We start from the raw sequence: 15,889 nt of genomic DNA, 5'->3' as shown, positions 1-15,889 counted from the left end.
CCGACTCCCACTCCACCGAGCTACCCAGCTGCCCCCTCTGTTTGGCTTTTAAAGCTCTTCTTACCTCGGCCCTTCCAACCTTTCCAGTCCTCTTAAGTCTGACTCCATGTACGCTATGAGGGGTTCTCCTTGCTGTCCTTTGCTCCATTTCCTCTCTCCCTGCCTTTGTCAAGGCTACCCCCCGTGCCTGGAATGTCCTCCCTTCTCACTACTACTGCTTCGTTTCCTTGGGTTCCTGAGTATAAGATTCAAGTCTGGTGCCCCAGCTGCTTGGGGGGTTCCCTCTCAGGTTGGCGTCTATCTACTTTGCACCTAGAACTTGCATATTGTCTCTCCCATTAGAACGTAAGCTTCCTGAGGACAAGGACTGTTTTTGCCTTTTCTTTGCATTTCCACTGCTTAGCCCACGGTCTGGTACACAGCAGGTGCTTCATAAATGCGTGTTAACTGAGGACCTGCCAAGCTAAGTCAAGAGAAGTCTGAAGTTTCTTCAACTTCATTATCTATTTATTTATTTATTTGTTTGTTTGTTTATTCATTCATTCATCTATTCATTCATTTGTTTGTTTGTTCATCTATCTATCTATCTATCTATCTATCTATCTATCTATCTATCTATCTATCTATCTGTTTGTTTGTAAAATCCTCATTTTCCATTTTGGTGTCAATACCGTGTATTGGCTCCAAGACAGAAGAGCAGTAACGGCTAGGCAATGGAGGTTAAGTGACTTGCCCAGGGTCATACAGCTGGGAAGTGTCTGAGGCCAGATTTGAACCAGGACCTCCCATCTCTAGACCTGTTTCTCAATCCACTGAGCCACCCAGCTGCCCTCCTTTCTTCAACTTCATTTATTTATTTATTTATTTGCTTATTTATTTATTTATTTATTTATTTATTTATTTAGGTGATGGGGGGTTAAGTGACTTGCCCAGCTAGGAAGTGTCCGAGGTCAGATTTGAACCTAGGACCTCCCATCTCTAGACCTGTTTCTCAATCCACTGAGTCACTCAGCTGCCCCCCTTTCTTCAACTTCATTTATTTATTTAGGCAATAGGAGGGTTAAGTGACTTGCCCAGGGTCACCCAGCTAGGAAGTGTCTAAGGCCAGATTTGAGCCTAGGGCCTCCCGTCTCTAGACCTGGCTCTCCATCCACTGAGCCACCCGGCTGCCCTCCTGACTTCAACTGTAAATGATGGTAAAGAGAAAACTCATGCGGACAATGGAGGCTTTCCAAGATCTTTAAAAGCGTCATAAGAACACGTCGAGGGGGTGCTCCAACACTCTACTTGGCCAGTCGCTTTGTGATCTCCCAGATATGGATGTTCCTTTCAATGATGCAGATTGTGGCCCCTCCACGCCTCTCCTGTGTGATTCCAGATCAGGCCCTCCCCCAACCTCAGCGCAGAAAGTCTGCCCAATATCCTTCCTCGTGTTCACTTTCTGTTTCCTGGAAATCAGTGGAACAGCCTTTATCCCTTCGGTCGTCCATTGCTCCGCCATATGACTAGCCCATCTCTTTGGTCCCCTGGCTGCACGCTGCCCTTTATGATGCTTCTTCCTTGTGCTGCCTTGCTGGTGCCTCTCAGACCCCCCATGGGCTTCCCTCTCCATTGCCCTGGGGGTGAGCTTTAAAGTCAAATCTTTAGAACCCAGAGGGCTGTCACACTTGGGCACAGGGTGTCACTTCCATGGAAGCGTACTAGCGGTAAAAAGATGGAGCTTGGTTTGAAGGGGAAATGCAAAGTCACTGAGACAGGCAGAAAAATCAGGAAGATGGGAATTCGGATTTTGCCTGCCACATTCACTGGCCGTGTGCTCTGACTCTGGGAGAGTCACTTTATCTCTGCCTCAGTTTTTCCAACTCAAGGCAGCTGTTGTCATTAGCCCCCACGTGGAGTAAAATAAAAAAAAAAATAAAAAAAAAATAAAAAAAATAACTTTGTGGGGTTGTTGGAAGAATCAAATGAGATGATATTTGTAAGAAGTACTTCCTACAGGGCCCGGCACGTAGTAGGTGTTTAACAATGTTTGGACAGCTACGTGGTGCTGTGGAGAGAGTCTGGAATCAGAAAGATTCCTCTTCCTGAGTTCAAATTCAACTTCAGTCACTTCCTACCTGTGTGACCCTGGATAAGTCATTTAATCCTGTTTGCCTCAATTTCTTCATGTGTCCAATGGGCTGGGGAAGGAAATGGCAAACCGCTTCATTATCTCTGCCAAGAAAACTCCAGCTGGGGTCACAAAGAATCAGATATGACTGAATAACAACAGCAACAACAAGGTCCCTTCTCTCTTTTTAATTTAATTTAATTTATTTATTTAAAAAACCCTCACCTTCCGTATTGGAGTCAATACTGTGTATTGGCTCCAAGACAGAAGAGTGGTAAAGGTAGGCAATGGGGGTCAAGTGACTTGCCCAGGGTCACACGGCTGGGAAGTGTCTGAGGCCAGATTTGAACCTACGATCTCCCGTCTCTAGAGGTCCCTTCTTTTTTAAAGTCGTGATCCTGTGTGATGGCCTTGCTGAGGCCACTCATGGGATTTGCCCCCCTAAACTGTGACCTAGACACTGAGCCCCCTTGATGCATAAATCGAGGGTCCCTTGCATTCTCTGTTGTGCCATCTGCCCTCCTTGGCCTCCTTTTTAGCATGTGTGACCTTGCAGGCTAAGCAAACTAAGCTGTGCTTCCTGGAAGCCCTGGGTTTGGAGCAGCCTCTGTACCATCTGGGGGCTGCCTGGGGCTGGGAGAGGCTACAGATATGAGGTCATGTGGTGAATGATTTATTAGGCTTCCTTTTATTGTCTTTATTGATTCGACGCCCAGATTACAAAGCCGTATCCAATATCTAGCCTGGCTTTGTCTGTGCCTGGGGGGAGCTGAATTCATTGTGTTGGGGCCAGGGAAGTGCAGCCAGGCTCCGGAAGATCAATCCCATCCCTTGGACTTGCCGAGAGCCTGTGGACCCCACTGAAAGCCTCTTTCTTTTGGTGGGACCAGCTGAATCCATATCTGGGAGGATGTCCCTGGGATAATGGCATAATCGTTATCCCATGCATTTTAGATGGCAATTTGTGTGCTTACAAAGTGTGCTCACATCTGTCATGTCATCAGATCCCATTTGGGATTGTGTGTGTGTATGAGTGTGTGTATGTGTGTGAGTGAGTGTGAGTGTGTATGAGTGAGTGTGTGTGTGAGTGAGTGTGTGATTTGTGTGTGAGTGTGCGTGTGAGTGTGAGTGAATGAGTGTGTGTATGTGTGTGAGTGAGTGTGAGTGTGTGAGTGGGTGTGTGAGTGAGTGAGTGTGTGATTTGTGTGTGAGTGAGTGAGTGTGTGTGTGTGAGTGTGAGTGTGTGTGTGAGTGAGTGTGTGTTGCATTTTACTGAGGAGAAATGCAGGCTGGAGAGATGAAGCAATTTGTCTAAGGCAAGTGTCCTAAAGGATCTGCAAAGTATGGGGTGGGGGGAGGCTCTTATCTTGGTAAATAAAGCATTCTATACCTTACAAAGGAGCTGAGACTTGAATCATTCAACCACTGATGACAAGGTCTGCAGAGACAATGAACTCCCTGGGAAAACATAGGCTGCAGCTATTCTTTTGTCCCTAGCCAATCATCACAGGGTGTGGGGGGGTCCCTTTTGTGGGGGGAGCTTCAGTCTAGGCTGGGAGGGAGTCTGGCTTCTGCCAGCCCTAGACTGAAGGTCATCGCCCTTCCTGAAAGAACATTCACATTTCAGCTGAAGAGGGAGTGCAGAACCCCTCAGCTGAGAAAGCTGCTGGAAGTCATGAAAGACCATCATGGCTGGCCATTGAAGACTGAGCCTGGGGCGTCCAGTGGACCAACCTATACAGCTGGGGAACTTGAGAAAAGTCTAGTGGCTGAATCATATTCCTAGTCCAGTGAGGAACCAGCTGCCCAGTGGTGAAATGACCTGCTTATCCCAGTCTGTGTTAAAATCATTATCTGGGATAAGATGGATGCCACCTTGATGGACAGGGCTGGTAGTTGAGAGTTTCAAAATGTTCCCAGGTGCCATGAGCCAGGGGCAAAAATCGGTTGGCTCCACCCTATAAATACCCCCAAGGAACAACAGTTGAGGGCTCAGAGAACTGAGAGCTCAGATTTGAGCAGGCTTCTCTTGGAGCAAGAATTGGGTCACAGGGAGGTGAAGGGTGGAAAGGGTAGGCCTGAAACCTATAACCTGTACCTGACTGAGAGAGAGCTAGTGATCAATCAACAATCATTGATAGTAGAGCTGAGAGAGTATATAGATCATCTATCAACATCAACTTCAATAGCCTTCCCTAATCTCTGGCTTGGCTGTGGCCAGGTCAGGTCAGAGTTAGTGAGAGGGTGAAGAACCTCCAGCTTCTACCAGCCTAGCAATCTCCAGACTTGATCAGTTTAGCAGCCAACAAATAGCAATAGGGTTCCCAGATCCTCAAACCTATTACCTGTTTTCCTTTCTCCATTAATAGTTTCAATATAGTGATTTACCAACAAGTACCTTTCCTGAGTGGTTATTCTACCAAAGCCCTGGGGAAAGGGAGATCAATATGCAGTCAGATAACAATGTTTCCAATAGCCAATCCAATAGCCTATCAACAACTAATCCAACCTCAGGTTGGGCCTAGTGAAGTTAACCATCTACCTAACCTCTCAAGGGTCCCTAACCTGGGCAACTGTTAGAAGGAAACAACTGACAGGCTCAATCAATCAAGCCTGTCAGGGAGGAGAGGCATAGATTACATTCACAGCAGTTGTGAGAGGAGTGTGTTTCCTCCCTCACCAACTCTAGCCAGCTTAGGCGTCGGGCACCTGATCCCTCCTCCATTCATACTATCTCTGAGATCTACATACCATCCATCCTCCAAGATCTAGAGGAAGATCTAAGGAGATATATAGAGATATTATTAAGAGGGCTTTCATTCCTTTTAACATCTGGCAGCGGTCCAACAGTCAAGTTCAACTTCTCATCTCCACCTCTTAGTTTCCCTGGTTTCCTTCAAGACTCAGCTCATTTGGGGGCAACTAGGTGGTTCAGTGGATTGAGAGTCACACCTAGAAATGGGAGATCTTGGATTCCAATCTGGCCTCAGACCCTTCCTCACTGTGTGACCCTGGCCAAGTCACTTAACCCCTACCGCCTGTTCCTTATGGCTCTTCTGCTCTGGAATCAATACACAGTATTCACCTTCTATCTACTCTGTAGATTGATATTTACATAGTCTATTGTATGCCTCCTTGAGGGCAGAGACTGGTTTTTGCTTTGCTTTGTATCACTAGCTCTTAGCACACTTTATGGTACATGCTTACTAAGTACTATGGTACATGGTTGATGACTGACTAACTGCCAGGTCCAGTTGAGCTGCAGCTGAGCAGCCTGCTTGACCCAGCCAAGAAAAAGAGCTGCTGGCCCATGCTCTGTGAGAACCCAACTGTGGGTAGAGGGAGTGAGTCATTCATCACTTATCCCTACAGCAAATTCCCATGAGAACCCTCCAGAGAAAGAAAGAACATGAGAGACCGTCAGTCCCAGAGCTGTGAGTTACCTTGACCATATACGCTTCTTATACTAATGACTCATTATCATTGCCCTATAAGCTTGGGTTCCTCTGTGGACTGGTGTATTTGTAGAGAGTGTGCCTGATGTATTCGAGGGAAATGCTTTGGAACTACTGTTTTTGCTCTGCTATTTGAGTAAATACTTTTGCTAAAAAACCCGGTCGAATGGCTTATCGTTAAGAGGAAGCACACTGGTAGGGGCTTGTGAGCCTCTTGCAAGGCACTTCTAAAACCTTAAGAGTAGGAGCAGCTTCCCTGCTAGGGAGAATCTACCTACCAGTGCCAGTGCAGGGGGTGGGACTGAACCCAAAAGGGGGCTTTTACATTGTGCCGAGCATTGTGTTAAGTGCTGGAGATACAAATAGAAAAGTAAAGATAGTTTCTGTCTTTCCTAGGGGGAGATAACACACCTAGGGAGTGGCGGCTAGGGAAGGGAGTTTTAGTATGGAGAGTCACAGAGATGGTTAGTTACACCATAGGAAGGCGACCCAATGCACTCTTTCAAGAAGTAATGTTGGCATTGATTTGGTTATGGCTCCAGATTCAAAGCATTCTGAGAGTAAGGAAAAAACCCTGGACTTCTGGCTTCACTCTTCAAAGGCTTTCTCTTAAGTTATCTTCTCCCATATTTCTGCTCTTTCTCTGCAGGGTGATTCCTAGTTCTATTAGTGTGTCATGAGCCTGGGATGTTCTACAGGTAGAACTGCTGGGGAGCTCAGAGCTATATACATACTTTCCTATGGATCCTTCATTGGCGCATTGAGGGCTGGCTGAGGAACGAGGGTACGATTTGTGACTACCGTGTAGCAAGCCTTTGTGTATTCTTGCCTGTCACAGAATTATTGTTGCTTTCTATTGCCTACATGACTACGTGGCCTTGGGACAGTCCAAGGAAGAATTAAGTTCAACAAGGAGGCAGCTGGGTAGCTCAGTGGATTGAGAGCCAGGCCTAGAGATGGGAGGTCCTAGGTTCAAATCCGGCCTCAGACACTTCCCAGCTGTGTTACCCTGGGCAAGTCACTTGACCCCCATTGCCTACCTGTACCACTCTTCCACCTATAAATCAATAAACAGAAGTTAAGGGTTTAAAAAAAACAACAACAAAAAACAACTAAAAAAAAAAGAATTAAGTTCAACAACTCATCTCACAAAAGGAAAAGAGGAATTGAACTCAGACCCCCCCCCCCAACTCAAGAGCCAGCATGCTTTCCCCTATTCCCTATTGGAAAGAACTTTGATTTTGGTATCAGAAGATCTCAGTATGAATCCTAGCTTTGCTCCCTACTCTTATAGAACTGTGGTCAAACCCCTTCCTCATTATTTCTTCTTCCATAAAATAAGGGGCATGGATCCACTGACTCTCCAATTCAATTATATACTTATTTGTTAAGCACCTACTATATCTTTTGTTTTTGTTGCCCCAGAACCTTGCAAAGGAATATAGTAGGCACTTAATAAATGGTTGCTGATTAACTGAGCGACAGATTGATCTGTATAGGTAGCGGGAGTTTACTCCCTGGGAATCCTCTGGGTCAGTGAAATCACAGGTCTGGTCCAGGATAATTATCTTCATCACAAGAGCAACTCCCATTTATATGGCTTTATAAGGTTGTAAAGTACTATGCATACTTTATCTAGAACTTTCCCTAGGGATAGGAAAAGGAAATAGAAGGATCTCTGGCCTGGAGGAGCCTCTAGGGAGATATAGATACAGATGACAGAACAACTGGGGATAATCCTGGAATTCTTCATGGAGGATAGAACAAGTCTATTGAGCCTTGAAGGAAGACAGATCTTGAGAGGCAGAGATGAGGAGGGAGGGCATTCCTGGTAGGTGGCACAGCCTTTGCAAAGGTGTGGACATGAAAAAGGGGATGACCTAGGCAAAGAGCAATGAGTAGTCCAGTTTGCTTGGGATAGTGGGTGAATTAACAGAGCAAATGTGGAATAAGGATTGAAAGGCAGAGTAGAGCCAGGCTATGGAGGGCTATAGATGCCTGGCTGAATCGTTGCCATTTCATCTCTTAGTTTATAGGGAGCCACTGAAGGCTTTTGGGAAGGGCGGGAGGGCAGGCTTTTTTGAGGAAGGGAGGGTGGGCAGGCTACAGTAAGCCCTGTGCTTTGGAAGATTTTTTTCCTCCTCTGTAAAAGTCTCTGTTCTCAGGAGCAAACTCTTCTTTCAGATCTTTGGTTCCCTGGGAGTTGTGCTTTCTGCTTTTGCCACAAGAGGTCAACCCATTGTTCCTTTCACTGAATCCATTTCAACAGATGCCCTACCAAGAAAATGGGCCAATGATTCTTCATTTGGGGCCCGCAGACCCCCATAAAGGCATCCGGGCATTTGCATGGGGAAAGAAAAAAAACCCAAGCTCTTTATTTCTGATCATCTTTATCTGAAAATGTAGTCTTTGCTGTAGGTATTTAAATCATGTTTCTGAGCAAGGCTCCAATAGCTCTCCCAGACCGCTCAAGGGGGACATGAGGCCAAGAATGTGGGGAACTCCTTACTGAGTCTCTTTCTATTGGAAACAGATTTCGTGAGACAAGGGCTAGTATTGTCCCCATTTTACAGATGAGGAAACTGAGGCAGGTAATGTGACTTGTCCAGGGTTACATAGCCAATAAGTATCTGTGATGGGATTCAAACACAGTTCTTGACTCCAGGGAGCCACCGAACTGCCTAAGTACATTCTTAGAAGGTGGCAATGTGGCCAGTTATTAAGTGATATTAGAGAGATGTGTGTGTGTGTGTGTGTGTGTGTGTGAGAGAGAGAGAGAGAGAGAGAGAGAGAGAGAGAGAGAGAGAGAAAGTGTGGGAGGACATACTTTGGAAGTTGGTTTTCTAAGCTAAGGTAGGTGTAGTATTTTGCATACCTTACAGTGCCCTATAAGTGGGAGCTGCTCTTGGTTTGATTATTATCTTAGACAAGACCTTTGGTGCACAGAATTCCCAGTGTGCAAATTCTCTCTGTCAATGCAGATCACTGAGGAAGCTGCCTGTGGAGAGTCTAGGTCTGATGCCACCAGTGCCAGGGCAATGTGGTTATTGGCTTGGTCAAAAACAACAGTGGAAGTGTAGGAGTACATCTCCAAGGATTTAGACTTCTTCTCAGCCAAGGAGAAGGTCATGGGCTCAAAGCTGCTGAAATAGGCACCTTGTGCAAGCCAAAGCAGGTTCAAACTGGCCATGAGAAGTCTGCTTCCTGGTGTTCTCTCCCCACCAGCCCCAGGGTTCTCCTCCCTTTTCTCCTTTTTCCAAGAATTCTCCATAGAAGCCCAACACATAGAACTAAGAGGTCAGAGGATCACAAGATGAGAGTCTGCAGGGACCTCAGAAACCAAACTCTTCATTGAACAGAAAAGGAAACTGAGGCCCAGGGGAGACTGAGACTGACCTTGCCTAAGGTCACATAGGTAGTTAGTTACCCAGTCTAACCAATTTATTTTTCAGAGAAGGAAAAGAAAGCCCAGAGATGTCGAATGATTTGGCCAAAGTTACCTACCAAGTAAAGCATGAGAGGCGGCATTTGAACTGAGGCTCTCTGACTTCCAATCCAACACTCTTCTCACTCCCTCTCCCCAACTCCTCACTGTGATAACTGCATGTTGCAGCCAATCAATGTGAAAGAAACACAGTCTGAGTACTGGCCTTGGTGCTTATTGCCTAGAGGACCATGCCACTTTTCTGGCCTCTTTTTCTTGACCTTTAAAACAGAGGGCTTCACTAAATTCTCTTCTATCATCTTTTTGTTTTTAACCTTTACCTTCTGTCTTAGAGTCAATACTGTACATTGATTCTAAGGTAGAAGAGCAGTAAGGGCTAGACAATGGGGGTTAAGTGACTTGCCCAGGGCCACAAAGCTAGGACGTGTCTGAAGTCAGATTTGAACCCAGGACCTCGCATTTCTAGGCCTGGCTCTCAATCCACTGAGCCACTTCAATGTCCCCTTCTTCTGTTATCTTTATCACCATCACCACCACCACCATCAGCAGCATTATAACCATCACTACCATCACCATTGTCACCATTATCATTATCATCACCACCATCACCATCATCACCATCATCACCATCATCACCATCATCATTGTCACCATTATCATCATCATCACCACCATCATCATCATCACCATCATCACCATCACCATTGTCACCATTATCATCATCATCGCCACCATCACCATCATCGCCATCATCACCATTATCATTGTCACCATTATCATCATCATCACCACCATCACCATCATCACCATCATCATTGTCACCATTATCATCATCATCACCACCATCATCATCATCACCATCATCACCATCACCATTGTCACCATTATCATCATCATCGCCACCATCACCATCATCGCCATCATCACCATTATCATTGTCACCATTATCATCATCATCACCACCATCACCATCATCACCATCATCATTGTCACCATTATCATCATCATCACCACCATCATCATCATCACCATCATCACCATCACCATTGTCACCATTATCATCATCATCGCCACCATCACCATCATCGCCATCATCACCATTATCATTGTCACCATTATCATCATCATCACCACCATCACCATCATCACCATCATCATTGTCACCATTATCATCATCACCACCATCATCATCATCACCATCATCACCATCACCATTGTCACCATTATCATCATCATTGCCACCATCACCATCATCACCATCATCACCGTCATCATTGTCACCATTATCATCATCATCACCATCATCACCATCATCATTGTCACCATTATCATCATCATCACCACCATCACCATCATCACCATCATCACCATCATTGCCTGAGTTGGCAGCTTCTTTCTTTTCCCCTCATTTGTGATCTCTTGTGTTACAAATAAAATTCATATAGAAGGATGTATTTAAAAAATATTAGGGTTTTATTGTAATCCATATTGGTAATTAAGCCAAATGCCTGATAAGAGCTAATTCAAATGCTGTGCCATTGCCTCTGCCCACCTGGCTTGTTCAGCAGGAAAAGAGAGCGAGTCCCAATCATGTCCGGAGTCTTATACCTCTCTCTACGTAATCACACTTCCTGCCCACCTGTATTATGCAAGAGGAATCATGGGAAATGTAGTTTTCAAGTCCCCTAAACATCCACAGGAAGTTTAACCAGAGACCTCAAGATCAGTCCAAGGACCCCAAATTTCCAGTATCACACTTGGGTCAGTTCTTGTTTCTTGTTCCTCTCCCCCTGAAGAGGCTGGATCCTTGAGAAGGGATTGTAGCTCTTCAGCCTGGTGTTTAAGGCTCCCAGCTACCTTTCTAGACTCACTTCATATTCTCCACACATTTTCCATTGCAGTTAAACTGGCCTGTTAGCTGGTTCTCATACATGACCCTCTATCTCCTGCCTCGTTGTCTTTGTACGGGGTGGGGTGCCTGGAATGAACTCCATTCTTCTCTCCACTTAGTAGAATCCCTAACATAGTAAAACGCTTAATGAATGTTCATTGACTGACTTAATGAATGTTCATTGATCCTCCCCAATCTCTTTCCTGACTGTTCCTCTCCCCTCCCCTTATTAACCTCTTTTCCTCTTGAAATGACTTTGGGTGGACTTGCACTTATGTGCAGATAGGTTGAACCCCTCATTAGATGCAGAGTGGTGCTGGAGAAAGACCAGAGGACCTGGGTTCAAATCCCACCTACTTGTTTTCTTTACGCATGACTTAATCTCTATAGGCCACAGTTTCCTTAGTTGTAAATGGAAGAAGTTAAACTCTGAAGTCCCTTCCAGCTCTGGATCTCCCATAAAATGAAGGGGAGCTCTTTGAGTGCAGACGGTTTCATCTTTGTCTTTGTTATTCCCAGCCCTTAGCCCAGCCCCTGCCATGAAATAATGACTGTTTGTGGACTTGACTTGTTGAGTGGAAACAGACCTTTGTGAATGCCCTCCCAGTGCCTGTCCAAAGGGCCCTGGGCCTTCTGACACAGTCCTTGCTCCTACCCATCTTACAGGAGCAGGATTGAGTCTAGGCAAAAGTTGACCGATGAGGGGGCAGCTGGGTAGCTCAGTGGATTGAGAACCAGGCCTAGAGATGGGAGGTCCCAGGTTCAAATCTGGCCTCAGACACTTCCCAGCTGTGTGACCCTGGGCAAGTCACTTAACCCCCATTGCCTACCCTTACCGCTCTTCTGCCTTGAAGCCAATACACAGTATTGACTCCAAGACAGAAGGTAAGGGTTTATTTAAAAATAAAAAAAATAAAAATAAAAATAAAAAAAAAAGTTGACCGATGAGTCCCAGCACCTACATGTGGCCACCTTTCAGCCCCTTTGGCTGGAGTTCTCTTGACAACTGTAACTGTGTGGGACTTGGGATGGCCTTCCTCACTCTGCTCTCCCTCTTTCTTTTAGCGAGTGTATCCCTGGCTCTGGAGAGAGGGCAGTCTTTGCAGGACTCTCCCCTCAATGGAGTTTTTCCTTCTGGAACCTTGAATTGATCTCCTTTAGTTGTTTGGGAGCTCCCTTGGAAGAGGCTAGAAGGGGCTTGGAGATCAAATCTGCCTCCTGGCCCCTCGCTCTCTACAAGTCAGCAAGTCAAGTCCCCAAGTCTGCATTGGCCATCCAATGTGCCAGGCATGGTGCCAAACAGCTCCTTCACGCCTCTCTTCTCCAGACAACTGGCTGCGAATCCTTCTGTCCCCAATCCTAAGAAAAGCCCAGGTAGCTTCCTTACCTGGGTCTAGGTGCTGCCTGGCATCGGGTGCTCAACACCACTGATAATGTCAATGATGCCAGGCAAGATGAAGATGGAATTATTGCTGCCTGTGGAGAGGGTAGAAAGGAAGAAGGAGGCTGAGATATTGGGCAGGGCTTATCTTTGTTTTCAAGGAGAGTCACAGAGCGAGGCCCAGTAGGCAGCCATCTGACCTCCCCATTGGAGTCCTGGCTGGCCCCAACCTTGGCACTGGCCCTGGGTGCGCCAGTCAGCAGCAAGGCCCCCGTGGCAGCTGCCTTCACAGCCAGTCATTTCACCATTCGTCGGAATTTGTAGGGAACGGAAGGATGTAGGGTCCTGCCCAAGTCCTCTGCACTCACTCATAATCTGCTCCTTGGAGCATCGGAGGAGGATGCCAGCACAGGCTGAATAGAGGCTGACCACGGGAAGATGAATTTACAGCCTCCCAGTTAGCTCTTCAACTCTTCCATTCCTCAGTTTCTGAATGGTGAGCATTGACTCTAACCAGTCTAACTAACTTGGACCTTCTCTGCTTGCTTCCTGGCCATCAGCGTGCCGTCATACTATGCAGCTCTGTGTGTGGCCCCCCCCCCCCCCACCTCTCTCCCTTCCCACCTCTGGGAATAGGAATCCGCAGCACACTTCTTGGAAAGGGATTCACCAATGGATTGATTTGCTGTGAAACTACAAGAAGCTGGGATTGGGGACATCCCCACTCTCTCTGTTCCACTGTCCACACTTTCTGGAGTTTCCCTCTGCCAGGTTATTAGAGAAGATTCCTTTATAATTGACCTCGGCTCTTCCCAACTTGGGAAGTCTTCCTTCACCCCCCCCTCCCCCAGGAGGGCTTTGTCCTGAGCTGGAAGGAGACTTCTCTACTAGTATCACCCCACCTAGTGCTTTAGCTTCTGCATCTCTGACATTTAATGATGTTCCGTTCTGCTTCCCTCTCTTTCCCAAGACTTGGGCTTTCGGTGTTACTGCAAGAGCCCCCACCATTATTACCCTTCTCCCCTAAAATGGTCACCACCTCTTCCAGGCAGTCCTTCTAGTTTCCTACTCAGTTTATTCCAGACCACCTAAATCATGATTTTCAAATCCTGCTTGTGAGGCTTAAAGGAAAGACTAGAACATCAGTCTGGGAAGTAGACTGGACCCCGAGTGGATGATATTACCTGGCCAGAGAGATTTTCCAGAATCTGGGATTGGAAACAGGGACCCAACTGGGGTTTCCTTTGAAGTAAGAAAGGTCCACTCCCCTGAACATCATCATGTTCATCCCTGATGGAGGAAAAGGAAGGAAATGAGGGAGCCCCACGGGAGCCTGGGGAATGTTTGCTTTTTCTACTCAGTAAAGACTCTACTATGTTTTGTCATAGAATTTTAGAATCAGAGTCCACCTTAAAACACAGAACTGACAATGTCGAACTGGAAGGACCCATAGAACAAAGAATGTTAGAGATCAATGGGGCCTTGGAATATAGAATGTCAGAGCTAGAAGGGCCCTTGGAACATGGAACTTTAGAACCCAGTGGGACTTTGGAATATAGAATGTCAGTGATGGAAGGGTCCTTGGAACGTGGAACTTTAGAATCCAGTGGGACCTTGGAATATAGAATGTTGCAGCTGCAAGGGCCCTTAGAACACAGAATGTTAGAACCCAGTGGGACTTTGGAATATAGCAAGTAAGAGCTAGGAGGGCCCTTGGAACATGGAACTTTAGAACCCAGTGGGACCTTGGAATATAGAACGTCAGTGATGGAAGGGCCCTTGGAACATAGAACTTTAGAATCCAGTGGGACCTTGGAATATAGAATGTTAGAGCTGCAAGAGCCCTTAGAACACAGAATGTTAGAACCCAGTGGGACTTTGGAATATAGTATGCCAGAGCTAGAAGGACCCTTGGAACATGGAACTTTAGAATCCAATGGGACCTTGGAATATAGAACATCAGTGATGGAAGGGCCCTTGGAACATAGAACTTTAGAATCCAGTGGGACCTTGGAATATAGAATGTTGCAGCTGCGAGGGCCCTTAGAACCCAGTGGGACCCTGGAATATAGAATGCCAATGCTGGAAGAGCCCTTGGAGCATGAAAAGTAGGATGTCAGGGTTAAGACTTTACAGCTAATCTAACCTAAACTTTTCATGTCATGGTTAGATCCCTTAGGGAAGAGGGATCATCTGGCCATGGCTGACTGGAAAGCCCCAGCCAGCCAAGGGGTGCAGTCTCTCTTGGGAGCCTGTGGCTAATATGATAGAGGAGAGCAGAGAGGAAGACTTTTCCAAAGCCACCCAGATGGTGAAAGGCAGAGCTGGAATTCACACCTAGAACCTCATCTTCCAGATCTGGTTCTCTTTACACCATACCAGGCTTTTCTTAACTCCCTCATTTCCCTTAATGAACTTTATAAACGTGCTATTATTATATGATCACATTAGAATACCAGTACAAATAGAGGTGCAGTGAGCTTTGTGTGGGCAGCTAGGTGGCGCCATAGTGCTTAGAGCACCCCCAGGTCTGGAGGCAGCTTAGACTCAATGATTTGGGTGAGGGGAGACTGAGCTGGAGTTCCGAGATAGAGAACAGTGAAGGAGCCGAGTCTTCCTACTAGTCTGGGAGCTCCTTGACGGGATAGGCTTGTCTCCTTTATTTTGGTGGCTCCCTCAGTACCTGAATCCTTTGTGTATAGGAAGCACTCAGTCAATGTTGGTGGAATTTGCTGAATTGAGAGGTGCAGACTCTTATCTGGGTGGGACCTTGGAACTGGACATGGGACAGCTTTGCTTCTTTCTGTCTTGCCACGGCCTCTGGACACCAAGGCTAAGGTAAAGGGGAAGCAAGAGCCATTCTGGGGACTCCTGAGTCTTCTTAATTAGATTTCCAATTCATAGTGAGTCTGAACTGCTCTGGACCTTGGTGATCTCATCTGTAAAACGGAACGGCTAGACCAGATCACCTCCAAGATCATTTTCAGCTTGAAACCTAAACTCTTATAATTCGGGCAATGGAGTAGTCAAAAGCCAACATCATTAGATTTAAAGTCATAGACCTTGGATTGGAATACCCAGCTCTGCTCTCGTGGGGCGTGGTCAAAGCCATTTCTCCTCTCTACGACCCAGTCCCTTATAAAATGGGGGTAGAGATGAACAAACTGATCCCAAAGGGCTCTTCTTGGTCTGCCATTCATAAGGTTAGAGGATTATATATTCTGACCAATAAGGAGCCTTAGAAATCATCTAGTCCAATGATTCCCAAAGTGGGCGCCACCGCCCCCTGGTGGGTGCTGCAGCAATCCAGGAAGGCAGTGATGGCCACAGGAGCATTTATCTTTCCTATTCATTGCTATTAAAATTAAAAAAATTAATTTCCAGGGGGCTAAGGAATATTTTTTCTGGAAAGGGGGCGGCAGGCCAAAAGAGTTTGGGAACGCCTGATAGATTCTAGTCTAATCATCCCCTCATCATAAAAATGAGGAAACTGAGGCTAAGACTTCTTACGGTTGGAAATCTTTTCAAGGAGATTTAAGTTTGACTAGCGTCAGGTAACTGGCTGCCTGCTAATAGAACGGCCAAACACGAGGCAATATCACACACG

General features: G+C 46.3%; 1 protein-coding gene across 1 annotated transcript in view; it reads right to left on the bottom strand.

Annotated features, from left to right (window-relative positions):
• LOC123252757 (pepsin A-like) overlaps positions 1-8,695 on the bottom strand; it is an 82,182-nt gene extending 73,487 nt beyond the window's left edge. The window contains exon 1 of the mRNA XM_044682005.1: positions 8,545-8,695. Coding sequence (XP_044537940.1) covers positions 8,545-8,695 — 151 coding nt within the window. The remainder of the gene's footprint in view (positions 1-8,544) is intronic.
• Positions 8,696-15,889: the final 7,194 nt, after the last annotated feature.

The sequence above is a fragment of the Gracilinanus agilis genome, chromosome 6, assembly GCF_016433145.1.
Source record: "Gracilinanus agilis isolate LMUSP501 chromosome 6, AgileGrace, whole genome shotgun sequence".
Classification (NCBI taxonomy): Eukaryota; Metazoa; Chordata; class Mammalia; order Didelphimorphia; family Didelphidae; genus Gracilinanus; species Gracilinanus agilis.
The sequence above is the reverse complement of the archived record's forward strand: the minus strand, read 5'-3'. Positions and strand labels throughout refer to the sequence as shown.